General features: G+C 37.9%; 1 protein-coding gene across 23 annotated transcripts in view; it reads left to right on the forward strand.

Moving 5' to 3' along the window:
• Positions 1-225: 225 nt before the first annotated feature.
• The window catches only part of LOC112568902, a 39,114-nt gene continuing 21,336 nt past the window's right edge, over positions 226-18,003 (forward strand). For 15 of the 23 annotated variants that reach the window (XR_003100243.1, XR_003100239.1, XR_003100244.1 and 12 more), the window contains exons 1-4: positions 230-355; positions 11,384-11,776; positions 12,325-12,360; positions 16,442-16,477. Coding sequence is in view for 8 of the 23 variants with exons in the window: in XM_025246445.1 (XP_025102230.1) it covers positions 277-355; positions 11,384-11,776; positions 12,325-12,360; positions 16,442-16,477 (544 nt within the window). In the remaining 15 variants the exon portion in view is untranslated. Of the gene's footprint in view, positions 356-407; positions 951-4,030; positions 4,871-4,976; positions 5,030-5,212; positions 5,455-5,741; positions 5,975-6,310; positions 6,474-6,951; positions 7,656-11,383; positions 11,777-12,324; positions 12,361-16,441; positions 16,478-18,003 lie in introns of those variants that run through there. The other 8 variants (XR_003100250.1, XR_003100248.1, XR_003100251.1 and 5 more) reach the window with 8 other exon arrangements.

The raw sequence follows: 18,003 nt of genomic DNA on the forward strand, positions 1-18,003 counted from the left end.
ACCACATATCTGAGTTAAAATAGTTGTTTATAGACTTATAAGTCAATGGCACAATACATGGGGCAAAGCTTGAACAAATATGTAAACCACAATACAGTAGCTAAGTGGCTGATGCCTGGTACGCGTGCGCTCACGGGCGCTCACGCACGTTTCGCTCTGGTACGGCCCGCGCGCGCGCGCACGCGTTGCGGAACGCAGGGAAGCCCGCATTCTTATTTATTACATTTTAGAGAGGAGACACTGTCATATAGTTTGTTCACTTCATTTGGATGCACAATGGTAGCAGGTGGTCAACCATCGATTCATCGTTTAAAACAGATCCTGTGGCTGATTTCTTTGATGGAAATATTAGGAGGTAAGTGAAAAATCCAAAAAGTTATATTAAAAAGTTTGATATTAGCTGTTGTAAGCAACAACTATTCATGTTGCTGGTTTTACTCAATCTTACCTATACACGTCCATGGTCTTACATTACACCTCAAGCACTATTTTATCAGCTTTATTTTATGATGTATTATATTTTTTTAAAGTTTATTATGCTAGAATTATTGTTTTAGCGCTAACAAAGAGCAAAGTCATGGTAAACACCAATTTAACAGGCCAACAAAGCAGAGATCTAAATGAACAGAGTACATCTCAGGGAAGTGAACAGCTTTGATTACTTAGGCCCTAGCAGCATTGAAAATAGGTCCCATATGGGTCCCATAAAGATTGTCCCATATGATCTCGAAAATGCGGTTCTGACTGGATCTCCTAATACAAGCAACTACTTTTAGCCAATGGCAGACGTGCACAGCCACCGCGGCCGCCATTTTAAAATTTTTGTTTCAATTCGCCATTTTGTTCTCCAGCAGCTGAGCGGAAATTTAAGTGTTCTCCAGGATCAATTGCAAGCAGCATTCGACTGTTCGACAATACAGTACGTTTTTCTAACTTATACATACTCTAAGGTAAATATACTAGTTATTTATTCATTCCAATAATGTCCAAATTCAATGCAGAATACCACGCTCAGAGAAGAAGAATTAGAGCACAAGTTAAGAAATACACGAAAGCAATAAATGCAGAAGTTTTCCAGAAAGAAGTCACGGCAGGCTCAGCAGTTCTGAACCCTAACAATTTGATAATTCTTTAGTCGTAATTAATGATGCAGAGAATTCGGAGCTGTCAGAATTTCCTCCAATAACTTCCCAGCCTGCAAGAGTTCATCGGGCCCGTTTCGGGCTGAGAAATGGGGCCGTTAAGGGAAGTTACACTCCCAGCCCGCCGTATTATGGGAGCCTAAAGTGCATCGCCCCTTGCGGTTTGGGAGAAATAACTCCTCAGCCCTTCAAAGCCCCACCCTAAAAACACCTCGCAGCCCTTCCATAGTCCTCAGCCCTCCATAGCCCCACCCTAAAAACACCTCGCAGCCCTTCCATAATCCCTCAGCCCTCCATAGCCCCACCCTAAAAACACCTCGCAGCCCTTCCATAATCCCTCAGCCCTCCATAGCCCCACCCTAAAAACACCTCACAGCCCTTCCATAGTCCCTCAGCCCTCCAAAGCCCCAACCTAAAAACACCTCATAGCCCTTCAAAGCCCCTCTCAGCCCTCCAAAGCCCCATCCTAAAAAACACCTTTCAGCCCTTCAAAGCACTTGGTAAATACCAGCAGACAAAAAATAGACATGATTCAACAATTTATTAAATACAAGCAGATACAAAAGGTTTTCATATTAATTTACAACAAAGAATTTTTCACAAATGCCTGACAAAAATAATTCATTGCAATTTATCATATACATATACAAGCAAAAAAAAAAAAATATAGTTTTAATATTATTACAACAAAGAATTGTCTTCAAAAACTTCAGGCTAATTGTTGCGAATACCTGACCCCCCAAAAAAGAATTAAAAAAAATCATTACAATCTTCAAAACAATTTATCATATACAAGCAAAAAATATACATGGTTTTAACATTATTTTCAACCAAGAATTTGAGTCTTTACAGTCTTCAGGCTAGTTGTCGCGAATACCTGACCAAAAGAAAAAAAATGAAAAAAATCATTACAATCTTCAAAACATATCATATACAAGCAAGCAAAAAATATACATGGTTTTAACATTTATTTACAACAAAGAATTTGAGTCTTTAAAGTCTTCAGGCTAAGTTGTCGGAATACCTGACCAAAAAAAACAAAAATCCTTACAATCTTCAAAACAATGTACTATATACAACACAAAAAGGAGAGAAGAAATTTATTATATACAAGCCAAAACTAAACATGTTTTAACATTTATTTACAACAAAGAATTTGAGTCTTCAAAGTCTTCAGGCTAGTTGTTGCGAAAAAAGCTTAAATTAGATTTCACAACAGCCACTTTCCCCCTAAATTCTCTACACACAGATTCCTCTTCCAGCCTATCAAATTTCTCACCTGAAACATGGGATTGCTGCTGGAGTCATTCCTTGTTCACTACATTTCGTAACTGATCCATATGTGGAGCAAGCTTCGAAACATTCTCTGTGCTCCTCAACAGCATGACCCATCTGCAATCAAAAATATTAGTCCTTTAATGATAAGCAAAAACAAGGCATTTCAATTATATTCACTTCTTACCGATGTGCCATTCAGTTGAAGTAAACGTATTTCTGTTTCTTACTATTTGAGCTTTAAAGCAGCTAGGAGGCAACAGGAAGTTGATGGCCAACACCACTTATGTAAATAGATTCATGTAGGCTTGCTTCTAGTTTTGATTACTGTTTGTGATTAGAAAGGAAAACTAATAAGAGGTAGAATCACTAAACCATATCACATCAAAGCAGTTGCACTTGTAAACAGGTGTACAACATGCAGAATTACCAAACAGGGTAATAGGCAGGTTAACTTTCTCATAAACAAATCATGAATGATAAAGCCATGCTTACATTGATAAATTAAACACATGCATGGTTATTTTCTTTGATTTCTTACTTCACTGACCATCAATGGCTTTGTCCTTGGACTTGTTCCTCCATTCTTGCCTGTTACTTCCAAACTATTTGTAAGCAGTGGCAGATATAATATCCCAGGCTGCTGCTGTGCACAAAGGAAATTGTGATGGTTAAAAGTCAAATACAAATGTTTCATTGTAACTACAGTCTATCTTCAGGGTCATATGCAACCCAAACAGGAAAACATATTGACTTGCAAAAACAAAGCAAAAAACATCAAGTATGCTCTCAGTATCCCAAACCTTGCCTACATAACTAGCACCACAATTCTACCTGCCTGCCCCACTATTTCTTCAAAGAAGCATTTTGACTAAAAAGCCTGCTCTGTAACAATTATCTCATTATGAGTAGCAACATCTTTCATGTATTGATGAAATGTCAGTAGTTTTCAGTGTATGGTTAGATATGCTATCACTCTCTCTTACATATTATATGTAAAGTTTTCAATCTACTTGAACAGAACATTAAAATGGAAAAATTAAAATTTGACAAGCTATCAAGTGACAGGACACTTAAATGAAAGTGGAGCATTTATCTTGTGAGACTGACTTATAGCTAAACCCAGTCAGATCACTGCAGAATCTCTCTCCTTGCAAAATAACGTACTTTAAGCTCACATAATAAAAAAGTAGCAATTTAAGAAGCCACTTCAAAACACTTACTGGTACAGCAATAATCCTGTTTCATATGCAGAGTGATGAAATATTTTAGTTCTTCTTTTATAATTCCACTCATTCAGATTGAATAACCAGTCTCGTCATATACCATGTCAGCTGATTTTCTTAAAACCCTTCCAGGATCTTGAATATCCCTACACAAAATAAAGTAAAGCATCCTACACGTTAATTTAATGGCATTGTCACAACTCTTCATGAAAAAACCTCTATTATAATTACTGTTATCTTATCACGTGTGTGCACATTTATGCAGAAACAATCTGCAGCCTGCGTTGTCTCTTTTCTAATATATATCCTACATTGCCCAAAGATTACTTGAAGTTATCACTAAAGTTTCAAATAGATGAAATTTAAGCTAATGAGCTAATTGGTTTGGTTGTGTTTACATTGTGTTTAACTAAACTGTAACTGTGGTCAGTCTTCATGTTTGCAATAATGTACAACAGCTTTACAACAATGTTATTTTATATATTATAATTGCAGAATAATTGTCTCGTTTACTGAGTATTCTACGTAATTACCATCCATCTCTCCCCAAGCATCCCAGAACATTGTTGAAAACCCCCCAAAAGTTAAACATTAGATCTGTAGAAAATAGTTCTGAATATTATTTTCACTTTGGATTTAAAGAATCTCTGTCTAAATCTAGTCTGGTTGGATTATCAGAAAAGTACGTTCTTAAGAAAGATTAAGGTAAGACTGTTCCACTTCAACACATTTTGATCTGTCATTATCAATTTGAATTGTTCTTCTGTCTTGTTTAGTTACTTTTTAATAATTTCTTGAAAAGGGGGTAAATTCATGGGTACAGGGGGGGGCCTTTAGGAGGGAAAGAAATGTACTGGGCTGTGTTGTGTTTAACACCTGCATTTGAACTATCATTGCAAATATGCTGTACACATACATATTTTATTTATGCTTGCTTTACACATTTAACAGTGATGTTTACAAAGAGATAGGCTTTGCATATTTAGGATAAAATGCCTACAAACTGCATGTTGTTTCAGCAGATGGCCTATTCCATGGTGAGTTTTTGGAAGAAGCAGAAGGTTTAAAGGGGCCAGTAGCTGTAATTCCAGACAGCTGGCTGCTAGCATTTTTAAAGATTCCAGTGGTCGCAGGATGTGCAACTGGCCATCAAAATCTGCAAGCTTCATTATTAAACACCAGATTCCTCATGGCCCATACATCCAGTTCGCCTGCACAAGTCATTAAGTAAGTGCAATTTTTTAATTCATAATTAATTTATACCAGAAAGAAAATTTATGAAGCATGTGAGCATTAATTGTCAAAATGACTGCTATACCATTATGTACTGCAGGACAAAGGAAGGAGATAAAAAGATGATATCTGGACTGTTGGAACAAGTAACAGGTACTGTAACTTTGGTTATTATGCTGCACTATAAAAGTGTAGTATTGTTAAAGGGAAATTTATGATATACTTTTGGTCTGGATTGGTGAAATTTAATAAAGTTTTTAAACAACATATCAACAGCTTATAGTTTTAAATTTAGTGAGCTAAATAAGTTTATGCAAATATATTCATTTGACACAGGGATGCACAGCTAACAGACAGCGAAGGAGAAAAGAATGCCGAGGAATCACTATGTGATGACCATTCAATGCAGCAGTGTCCACTACCATTTCCATACTCTCTGCCGCCAGTAGTTGTCAGCCCTAGGGTGTCCCCAAGTAGCAGCTATCGACAAAGTACTATTTCACCTTTGCCTTCACATCTCCAACACTCATTCTCAGGTTTTCATCCTGCCAGCATAGGGACCCACAACCCCTTGGAAGGTAATTTGAAGTCATTTTGTTTCTAATCATTTTAAAAGTTTGTTTTTTCTTACTCTCGGCCAAGACTTATTAACAGTGTTTTTGTGAAATATAGCCAGAAGTGGAAAATCCCAACCTTCTTTTGGCATAGTGAAAAAAAAAAGGAAATAAATATGGATCAGATATCAAATAGATATATGACAAATAGGAAAAGCAACCAAGAGTAGTTATATTTTCCAAGCATTGTGAATTATAGCGAAGCCAGCAAAGATGACATCTTATATGTTTTCTGCTATTGTGTTCGTTAGTTTCAGCTCAACTAGAGAAACTTGGGACAGCAGCAACTGTCTTTTCTGGAAGCGATGAGAGATGATATAAAAGATGTGAAAAGGAGGCTTCAAGGATGGAGAAACAACACCAGGAAAAGGAGGTGACAGGAGGAAAACTGCCAGAGGGGTTCCAGTTTCCCTTATAATCTTCAGAGGATGTTGACCATCTGGAGTGGGATTGGAAGACTGACCCTGGAAAACGGACACACTTGGTATGTGCTGTATTCTGATTTGTTAGTAGGAGGAGTCAAATCTATTTCTGCTATTCCCTTTGAAGGTTTTTATAGCATTTTATTTTATAGAACAAATGACATGTCTGCAGTACTAAAAAGTAACAAAGGCATTGTTATGTTGGCATGGATTACAGCTGATAATAAATTTTCTGTAACAACTTCAGCTTGGTTACAGAGAGAAATGGGAAATTTCCTTAATGGTTTTCATCCATATTTTGGTTTTATAATACTAGTTCTCATAACATGTATCGTGATACTGCCCACAGCAACTTTTATTTTAAAAAATGATGTATGCTTATTATTGTCTGTTTCCAGGAATGCCATTTGACGATGGGTGGAATATTCACTTTAAAGCATGTGGTGAGGAGCATACTATCTGTGCTATTGTCAACTGACTCAGCCCAGTGTTACAACTTCAATGGTCTGAAAGAGAAGAAGGGACTCAAGAACCACTCCTTTATTTTACAAACAGTTCAGGGTAAGGATTTAAATATTTGACTGTATTTTCATGAGATTAAAAAAAACATTACAGGGAAACAACTCTAGCCTGGCAAACTTTTCCTACCTCATTTCATTGTGATCCAATTACATTGGAAAATAAAAAATATGGACACATGTTTATGCAGTCTAGTCCTTTAATCAGCTGGTTAACGCTGTGTAGAAAGGAATGAACACAATAATTGATAGACATCTTTACGTTTCGCATGTATTGGGATTTTTAAAAAAATCAGTATATGTCCAGAGTTTGTGTGCCTAAAGAAATTCGAATGCAGTTCCACTTGTACCTTTCTGATTATAACACTTAAAATTGTTATGGCACTTTACATATCTATATGATTTGCTTGTTTTCTTCCTTTTTTTTTCTCATTATATTCTGGATTTTAGGGTCGGTGACCTGCAATTAAGTGATTACTTTTTATGCGGACCTCATATTCTTATATTTGTTCTATTTTTAGATGCTGCAAGAAAAAGTTATCCTGAAGCTACAGATGCTGACCTGCAGGTGTATACATCAATTTGGTTAGCTGGTGCTCGGGATCGAGAGAATAGCAGAAGGGAAGGGCCTGAGCACAGCCTGTACAAGTCAGTAAATTGTTATGGGGTGGACGACGAGTAAAGCTGTACAACTTTACCTGCAGAAAAAAAGACTGTTAGGTTTTTAACGATATTTTTTTTTTATCAGCTATTTATAAAAGTACAAGTTTTAAATTTGCATATTTTTTTTAAATGGTTGTAGTTAATACCAGAAGCTGCAATCCAGCCTGGAACCGTTTATATTTAATCTCGTGGATTTTATTTATTATAAGAAATGTCTGTTGAAGCTTAAATCACTCCCTTTTGAAAGCAATTCAGTTCATGCTCATCATTTGATATATTGTAATAGATCTTTGAACCTTTTCTTTGGGAAAAATCTAATTAATGTAAAACTGCAATTTAATTTTAATGGTTTTGTCAGTGGATACTTGTTTTTGCTTCTTCTACAACTCATAATCAAATAACGAGTGTTGCATTAACATGTCATGAGGAAACATTTTTTATGCATTTAAATGGGACAATGCTTCACAATTGTTGTATATTTAAAATTATTTTTTTAATGACCTTGCTTTTTATCCTTATTTTCACAGACATTTTAACTTCAATAAACGTCAGTAAAAGACAATTCATGTTTTTTTTTTTTTTGTGTAATATTTTGTATTTTTTGTGCACTTTTTTGCTGATTAATTAATGTAATCATGGCAAAACACTCCGTATTAATCCATTTGTTTGGCATTTATAAGGTTATTTTGATGTATTTGATATTATTGGTATTTTTACATTGTTGTAAATCAGGATATGTCAAAATACCTAAAAATACCAATAATATCATCAAGAATTCAACTGGGATTTATCTGGGATCTACCTTTTTTTTTTACACGGAAAAACACATATGGGTCCCATGCTTTGCCAGCTTTCATTTTCGGCATGGGACCCATATGGGTTTGGCAGATGAATCCTGGGTAAATCCCATATGGGTCCCATATGGGATCCTCTTTCAATGCTACTAGGGGGAGCCTTCGTTTCCAAAGAGGACAGCTGCATGACAAATACCTGTATCAGGATCACAACAGCAATAGCAGCCAGATGAGCACCTTGGTATTCACAGATCTGTGTCTAACTCTGTGCCTTGAAGTGCACTCGCCAGCGAGCTGAAGGTATCTGGAGGAAGACTGGACTCACCGTACACAAAGAGATTTATAAGGCGGCAAAGAAAAACATTTACAAGGCTAAAGCATCATATCTTCAGGCCCAAATAATTAATTGCACCTCCTCCAAGAAGCTATTTCACATTTGCAATCAAATGACTGGACTTCACCACTCCCCACTTCCTACCCTGCTCCACAGCTGCTGCAAGTTTTTAGTGATTGCTTCACCAGCAAGATATCTGACATTCGATCAACCCTAAACTCAATGTCTGTGCCTGACAGCATCTTTTGTGATCTCCTGGAGTGCTGTCCGACCAAGTTTTGACCAGTCTCTGAGGCTGATGTGAAAGCGATTATTCTAAAAACTAAGCCAACAACTTACTAGTTGGATCTAATGCCTACAACAGGGCTTCTGCTAAGGCTAAATTCTTTGGGGTCCCAGGGACCCCTTCTTCAGATTTCTAAGGGGTCCCAGGCTAGCTCTAAGGGGTCCCATTACAAAGCTGGAAAAAAACCCCAACAAATCAACTACTTTGTTCAACTGCCTTTCAGACACACAAAGGACTGTAATGTCTGGTCAGAAACGGTGAGATTTCTGTGCCATGAAGTCTGTGCAAGCATCTGTGATGAGCGTATGCTCACTGTACTTGGGGTGCTCACTTTCTTTCCGTTTCTGAGACGATGATTTTAACTATGCTGTCAACGACATCTTGCAAATAGGTTAATGGAATTCTTCCCGGTAAGGGAAAAAACTCAGTGCAGGGGAAGTAACTCTCACCTTGTGGCAGACGACAACACTAGATTGGGCTACGATGTCAGACACTACACTTACCCGACTTTGTATCTGTTCTTCGCCCAAATTTGAAGGGGTCCCCTGGGATCCCATTGACGAAAATTGAAGGGGTCCTCCGAACTTTTAATGCATACTGTACGCAATTTTTTGCGTAAGCAGAAGCCCTGCTACAAGCCTTGTTGAGTGCTTAGATATTTTACTTCATGCCATCACAAATATTGTAAATGTCAGTTTGTCAACACGTGTGATCCCATCTTTATTTAAAAATGCCCTGGTGTAGCCACTCTTTAAGAAATCCATGATTGACATCAATGCGTTGAACAACTATTTCCCGGTTTCCAACTTGTCTTTTCTCTCCAAGATCATGGAGAAAGTAATTTTGACACAGCTCTGGGCCTACTTACAAGAGCACCATCTCATCCCACTAGCTCAGTCAGCATACAGACCTTTTCACAGCACTGAGACTACTCTGAATAAAGTAACCACAGACATATTATAAGCCCTTGACAGTGATGATATTTCTGTTAGGCCAGTCTGTTGCATTCGACACTGTAGTCAATTCTTCCATCCCTCATATGATGTCCATGTCTCATTTTTGTTTGAAGCGCTAAGATCATAATCCTTAAGAGTGTGAGTATGCCCTATATGGATCTTCATTTATTATTATTAAACTGGATTTGGCACAACAGCTTTGGGTTTACAGTCAAGTATAGGCTGTGCAAGTCATTCATGTGTCATAGTTTCCATCCTGCTGATGGACACAACATGTGGACTCTCTAAAACTGAAAAACAAATCCAGGCATCCGAGACATTGCAAAACTAACGATATGGAGCATGGTCATCAACCTAGTGGGACACAAAAAGCCTCTTTCCACAAACTCTTCTCTGAAACAACACAGACTGAAACTGTATGGCAAACATGAAGGATGGGCTGGTCATTTCGTGCTGAACCTAAAATAATTAGAAAGGAAAAAAGGTTGTCCCTTAACCATTTTTTTAGGTTGTTGAGGTATTAGAAATGTCACTTTTTTTGATGCCAACCTTTTGCACCACAAGTATTGAACATGTGTGCCTTTTGATTTTAACTCTAGTGCTCTAACTATTCAACTATATGCTTACCCTAAGAACTTGCTCACTATCACTCGAGATGAGCGTGAGTGGTAAGCCTTGTTAGCTGCATCTAGCTAGGTCTCTCCAACCCTGCCAGATATTGGTGGGCTACACTGTTATTCAACTAGTACCAGTCAAGAAATGAATGATCATGATGATATTTAGCTAGTCTACTTTATTTCTTGTTACTCCTTGAGGAGCATAGGACCACAACAACACCTCCCCAGCGGGCCCATGTGGTTCAAACATCCTTTACCTTGCTCTCTTCTGTTCTTTTCCAAGTGTATATTTTTGTGTGGGAGCACAGTGCCACCTATGACATGGTCGTTGAAAGCGCAGAAGTCTGTGAAGAGCTCCTCGTTTTCATTGCAGTTGTCGACGTCATGTCTTCCCATGTCTTCCCCATTGGTGTTATCATCTCCCACTTTGGCATTTAGGTCTCCCATAATGATCTTTAGATCTCTTCTTGGTGTGCGGTCAAGTGGAGACTGAAGGAGGCTGTAGAATTCTTCTTTATCCTCTTCATCTGCTGTATTTGTTGGTGCATAGCATTGGATGATGGTGATTTTCCTTCCTTAATCGGTGAATCTTGATGACATGACCTGTGGCGAGACTTCATTGCCTCTATTGACATCAGCAGTGCTACTCCCTGGATATAATCATGGTCCAGGTCTTTCTAGCCAGAGTAAATAATGGTTTCTCCTGATGTTAGTCTGGTCTGGCCACTTCCATTCCATCTGGTTTCTCTTAACCCAAGAACCCTGATGTATTTTCTCATTTTGCTTGCCACTTGAGCTGACTTGCCACTTTCATATGCTGACTTGCCACTTTCATAGAGGGTTCTGATGTTCCTGGTCCCTATCCTGGTTCTTGTCTTGGTCGTCAAAAGGTGAATCAGCAAGCTGGCTCCCCTAAAGCTTTCACCAGCATGCATCATAAGCTCTTCTAGAGAGGAATCTTCCCAACCAGGTCTTTGTTGTAACAGCTTTTTTTTTTTAACATGAGTGGGTTGTTAGTGTAAAGCAAAACCCCTAACCAGGGTGCAACATTTTAGTCTGGCCTCTACCCTGACAGACCTGTTCTGCTTGGTTAGACCTACCAGGAGCACAAGGCTCCTTCTGACATAGCTCTGTGGATAGACAAGGCATTCAAGCCACCACACTACTACAAGGTAAGTTACACTGACTTGTGGACCACGATGATGATTCATTCATTTGCATTTGTTTTTCTTTCTTATTCTTCTCAAAACAGAGTTACTTTCAGACTTAGAGTTTTAATGACATTAAATTTACATTTTTGTAGGAAAAGGAGGGAATTCGGAAGATGTTACTACAAATTGTCCTGCACGACCATTTGTGGAGGGGAAAGTCATCAACATCACCTGCGACATCAACCAGACCAGTATTTCAAATGCAGGCTGCTTCATTCCACCTACAAAGCTTGACTTCAAAGTGGTAGTTACTGCTGTGCCATTCATTTTGTGTTCCCCTGATTATCCTCCTCCATCTTGTGCACAAAACTTAACAGAAGGAGCATGCTTTTGTGCACATCAAAATGGTGATATATATACATATCAGTACAATTTCATTGCAAATGCTGGTTACCAAGGAGGAAATATAACATGTGACATCTGTGCATTACCTACAACAAGTCCAACTAAGAAGACCAGTGAAAACTGTACAAATATCTTTATTGGTATGTATGTATGATATACAGCAAAACTATAACAGTTCAGTTATTTAAATACTCATGCACATTGCCATATTATCATTATTCACTAAATTCACAAAACCAAAACTGGAAAGCTGAACATGGAGGTATCAAGAACTGTCAACCACTCTAAGGAACTACTGGATTAAAAGGATTTTCTGTACAGATACCTTGACATGATATTTCTTTCACAGCATCATAATGGGCTGAACTAAATGAACACTGAGTGCATGTAAAGTCTCCTTTATTTGAAATATATAAAAAAATTGTAGTTGCTGATAATAAGCAGAAGGGCAAAGGAAAGTATGATTGATGCATCAAATTAAGAAAAAATGGGACAACATTTACTGAAGTCAGTTACTGTCATTTGAAATTTTTGTTTTTAAAAAGTACACAACCATAGCAACTGCCTTATGGGGTATGTATGCACTTATACATGTTTGTACTTGTCTCTGTGCACTGGATGTCTACTTAATCTGCTTCTGTTTTTGTTCATATGATTGACAGTAACCTCCAATAACCTTCTTTTTCAGAAACAACCACTGCAGCAACAACCACTAAAACAACAGGTATAGGGCATTTTGTCACTTTTTATAGTACATTACATTGTTTGCAAAGGATATCATGTTTTTATCAATGAAAATGCCAGTGATGCACATATATCTCTTCATTTTCTTTTAATAACATTTCTGAATATCTGAACAGTTGTGGAATGTTTGATAATCCACTACGGCATTCCACCTAAGCTCATAAACATCATTCAGGCGTTGTACAAAGACTCATCCTGCCAAGTTATTCACAACGGCAAAGTCTTTAAACCTTTCGTAATGAAGACCAGTGTAAGACAGGGTTGCATATTATCACCCACAATCTTCCTGATGGTCATAGACTGGATTTTGCGCAAGACAACCCAAGACAACAACACCGGTATCCAGTGGACCTTCACCAAACAGCTCGAGGACCTTGACTTTGCAGATGACATTAGTCTCCTATCTCGACGGCAACAACATGCACAAACCAAGCTGAGTAAGCTAGCCAAGGAAGCAGAGAAGACTGAAGGGATGGGAATCAACAACTCCCAAGCAGGAACTCCCAATCTGATTTCAAGGAGAGAACATCCTGGAAACAAAGGGCTTCACATATCTGAGGAGCATTGTCAACAAGGTAGGTGGAGGAGATGACATCAAAAGCCTCATCAACAAGGCCTGGCATGCTTTTAACAGCCTACGCCCCATCTGGAACTCCCAAGCATTATCCTTCTGCAGTAAGACCCGCATCTTCAACACCAATGTGAAGGCAGTCCTACTGTATGGTTCTGAAACCTGGAGAATGACAAATACTATCAACAACAAGCTCCAGATCTTTACCAACCGATGCCTACGCCATATTCTGCGAATAAGATGGCCTGAAAAAGATCTTCAACAGCAGCCCTTTGTCCCCAGTGCTGCTTAACATCTACTTGACGAAGATCATGCGGGATACACTCCAGGACCATCACACCTCCACGTCCATCAAAGGGAGGCCTTCAGTAACCTCTACTTTGCCAACGGCATTGAACTGTTGGCAGGCATACTCTCTCTGGCTGGGTGACTAAGCTGGCTCATCCTTTTTTTTTGTGCTTTTCTTTTTTGTCCCTTACCTGGCCCTTTCATCTGTATTCTTGTAAACAAACATCTTGCTGTCATACTACGTACAATTTTATCTTTCCTAACTACAGTTTTATCTTTCCTATCTTCTATGTACATGTACACTGGTCTTTCTCTTGTCTTCTGTTTTCCTACCATGCCTTTCATTGGATGTCATTTTTTTGTCTGTGGCCTTCTTCAAGCCCCTTGCATTTGCCATGAGGAGTGACCAGTGTCGGCGAATGATGGGATATCCTGGAGGTTGAGGTTGTGGCCCATCTTAACAACACACCTCTTTGGCCCGGACTTCTCCTAGATGGGAGGTTGGTGTGGCCCACACCAATCAACCAGCTGGTCGTGTATTGTCCTATCTTTCCTAGGCTGTGGCTGGTCTTCATACTAGGAAGGCCAGAGTATATTTCTTATGTATCCCTTGCTGGAAATGCCCTAAGTGGAAGCACTTGTTTCCATCTCCTTGTTGGACTCCATGGTAGGTGGGGAGTATAAGGAACGAACTGAATCCTTGATATCATGGCACCAAAAAAACCAAACCTGGGAAAATGCGTAAGAAATGCTGAATCTTCAGATTGTGAGGATGAGGTTTGAGAGAGAGAATGAATGTTGAGGGGGCCTGGCTCTGTTTTCTTATGGTAGAGGGCGCAGTGCCAGCCCATCTGCTCTCGTCCTTCTCCCTTTTCACAACAGCAGAAGGGTTTAAGAATATTTCAACAAACCTCTACTATCGAATATCTGCACTCTGGACAATTCCTTGTCCACAAGGGGAGAGTTGTTGGGATCATTTTTTATGGAACTCAATCTCTGCCTTTTAAACGATGGTTCTAACACCTTTTGTCGTCCAAACAGTAGCACAATGTCAGCAGTTGATTTGGCAGTTGTCAGCCCAGCACTGTTATGAGATTTTAACTGGGTTGTGCATGACGACCTGTGTGGCAGCAATTACTTTCCTATAATTTTACAATCTCTAATTACTTTGGTTAGTTTAGTCCTTGTTACTCCTCGCGGAGCATAGGGTCACGAAAAGAAGTCGGCAAGCTGGCCTCCCTAAGGCTTTCACCAGCACATATCATAAGCTTTTCTAGAGAGGAATCTTCCCGACCAGGTCCTTGTTGTGGTACTGTTGCAGTTTCTGTAACAGCTTTTGTTTTTAACATGAGTAGGTTGTTTGCATAAAGCAGAACCCCTAACCTGGAGGGCCAGGGTGAAACATTTTAGTCTGGCCTCACTTAAGTTCGTGCCATTGGCAGATATTTTTACTTTTTTAAGAAGGATAGGGCTCTGTAATAAGACTAAAGCTTTTTATGTTCTGATAGTTTGGGTTTTGGGTTTTGTTTTGTTGTTTGCCTCTTGGGCCACAACCTTATTTTATACACTTTACTCATTTTTTTAACATTCTTCCTGCTTCTTGTGCTGGCTTTTATTGATTAAGATTTTGTGTTTATATCACTACAGGGTTTTTGCCCCTAAACTTTTCAAAATAAGATTCTTTATGTCGCTGTGATATAGCCTAGTTGCTGGCATGGTGTAAAACACAACCAACCTTGTGCTGGTTTTTGTTATAGGGGATACAGTTTTAAATATCTTAGATTTAGGTATAGAATATAATTTTATTTCACCTTGATATAGCCATAGTTGCTGGCACGGCATAAAGCACAAAGATCTTGCTATGTTGCTGGCATGGCGTTAAACCACACTAACCTAACAGGTGTTTTGCAACTAATTTCTCTCCTATTGTAGCTTTACACCAGACTCTTCTCCTACCTTCCATCGTTTGTTTTTTTTTTTTTTTTCTCAAAGGCTTTCAGATTTTGCATCAGGACTCACAGGCTGATGACCTAAAGGGGTGAGATGTCAAGCTATCCCAAAAGGGAGTTATTGGGATCTGTCTTTATGGAAAACAATTTCTGGTTTTTAAACAATTGTTCAACTACATATTGGCAGCCACATGAAAACATTGTTTCAGATGTCAACTTTTCTGTTGTCAGCCCCACATTATCGCTATATTTTAATGGGAAAGTACATAATGACATAAGATAACCTGTGGCAGTCATCATTTTTTTGATGTTTATATCATTTTATCTGTCTAATAGCATGTACCAAAGGGTGGACAGAATCTGTTGAAGGCAGACTTGACTATCCTTTCATGCCCCCTGCAGCACCTCCCTTTCTTCCGGTTTTTCAGAAGCATCTTGTGAACATTTCTTATCTTGAAAAAAGATTCTGTCAATGCACTGGATGTTCAGCCGCATAAATTCTGATCTGATGTTCCCTCTCAAGATTAATTTAACTGATATCTTCTCTTCTTCTTTCTTTTTTATGTTGTTTTTATAAACCCAAATGCATGTGTACACTCTTATTTTAAAAGTAAATTGTTTATCAGCAATTGTCCTGTGAAGCAGATTTATTTTCCTTTGTATAACGAGCTTTTCGGTTGGTGTTAATTTCAAGTCACCCTGCTTTGCAAATATTTGCAAGTTTTAACTTTTGTTTTAGTTTAGAAAATTTGGTTTATAATCAGTCATATCTAAAAAAGCATTGAATGAAGATGGCTAGTTGATTGAAAAGGCCATATTGGACTAAGGGACTTCTGTCCAAGTGGGACCATTGCAAATGTGAATGCTGATGAACTGTAGTTAATCTTAAAAACTTACTGATTTAACCACATAGTTTAAGTGATGAATAGAGAGAAAAGAATATAAGTGTATGCATGGGTTTTGACAATTGTATTTATGAATACAGGTTTGAAGATTGTGTGTGTGCTTAAATACACGTACACACATTTTTATTTGGCTATGTCAAGCATGTATCTAACACATATAATTAACCACAATTAGTAAAGTTAATGAAGAGATCAATTTGTTTAGGAGATTTCCTGATGAGTCATATTCTTACTAATAGGTCATTTTTCCAACTATGCATAGAGTTCAGCTTCTAGTTCTTGTAGTTTCTCGTATCTGTTTATGCCATGTATCATTTCACTTTACAATCTATATATATGATCTTACAGCAGTAACAACAACAGTCATCAGATCAACATCAGAAGGTATTATTTTTAACCTTACAGATGGGGCAAGCTTTTAGTTTTGGACATGCACTTAGTAAGGTGCACTTGAGCTTATCAGATTGCGTGAATAATGGCATGTATGTCTTCATTTCTTTCCTGCAGATCTTTCCTTTAATTTCTGGAAAGACTGTCTAATCAAGAAAATTCTCAACTGAGTCTGTTTAATGTTTTCTCCTGTGTTATTAATGGGTTTCTGGTTTCTTAAACTGTGAAGATAACCTGTTCTGTATAAGGATTAATTATAATATGTTAACAATTATAAATGATGAATAATACTTCCCAGTTTTGTCGTGGCTCATGCCACTACTCTGTGTTGGTTTTTCCCATTTTGTTCATGCAATATATATGTCTTTTCATGTCTTTTCCAGTGCTTCCCATATAAAAACTGCAAAATTTTCAGACCCACACCTAAAGTTGTTGGGGTTTTGTTGACCAGTCACAGAAAAATAGAATTTAAACACCGAACACATTGTTACACCTGTCTAACAAAGAATATACCTTCTGCGTAAGCTCAATAGTTTTTCAGTTAGTCAAACAATCTTAGGCCATTTCTACCAGTCGTTTATTGAGAATCTTTTATCCTTTTCATTTGTATGCTGATTTCGCAATCTCTCTATCCATAATAGGAATAGGCTGAAAAGTATTGTCCACATCTGTTCTAAAATACTTGGTATCAAACAGAGGGATTTAACTTCTTTCTGTGATCAACAAACAGTAAGGAAAGCTTCACGTATTCTGTCAATGCCTGAACATGTACTAACGAGAGAATTTGTATTATTAAGCTCAGGTAAATGCTATTCCATGCCAATATGTAAAAGTAATATGCACATGATATCATTTGTGCCATCTGCGGTCCAGCTGCTCAACCTCAGATGAAGTATCAGTGGTGTGTGTGTGGTTTAGGTGTGCACATGATTATTCTTGATGTAACTTTGTTGTTTGTTTCATATTGTATAGATATATCATTGTCACTTGCCTTCTTTTTTCATTCCTATTATCATCTTTTAACGCTGCATCTTGCAACAAACTTTATTCTTACTTTTATTTCTAACATTTTCCTTGTAACCAGACCACCTTCCCATTTTCAAATTTCCCACTGGGACAAATAAAGTTGATCATTGTCATTGTCACAAATTTACATGTGTCAGTAACATGATGATATGGATCTTGACATCAGGAAACAGCACATTTTAGTTATTTGTGCTGTGCTTTTACACTTGTAAAAATAGTCTTTCTAATGACAAGTAATGGAAAAATATAAGCATTACATGACTGATTTATTAGAAAATATCTTAGGAAATGATACCATTTTCAGACTGATCCATTGGCAGATTTTCTTTGCTTTATTCACACTTCTCTTGAACATTTTATGTGATGAGAAGCACTGTCTTTTCCATACTAGTAATATTTAAAAAAGGTAGAAAATTTTAAATCACAAAAATATAAGCAAAATGAAAGTCATAAGATGGTGAAACGTCCACCTTCAGGCCATTCTGTGTGATGGG

The sequence above is a fragment of the Pomacea canaliculata genome, linkage group LG7, assembly GCF_003073045.1.
Source record: "Pomacea canaliculata isolate SZHN2017 linkage group LG7, ASM307304v1, whole genome shotgun sequence".
NCBI lineage: Eukaryota > Metazoa > Mollusca > Gastropoda > Architaenioglossa > Ampullariidae > Pomacea > Pomacea canaliculata.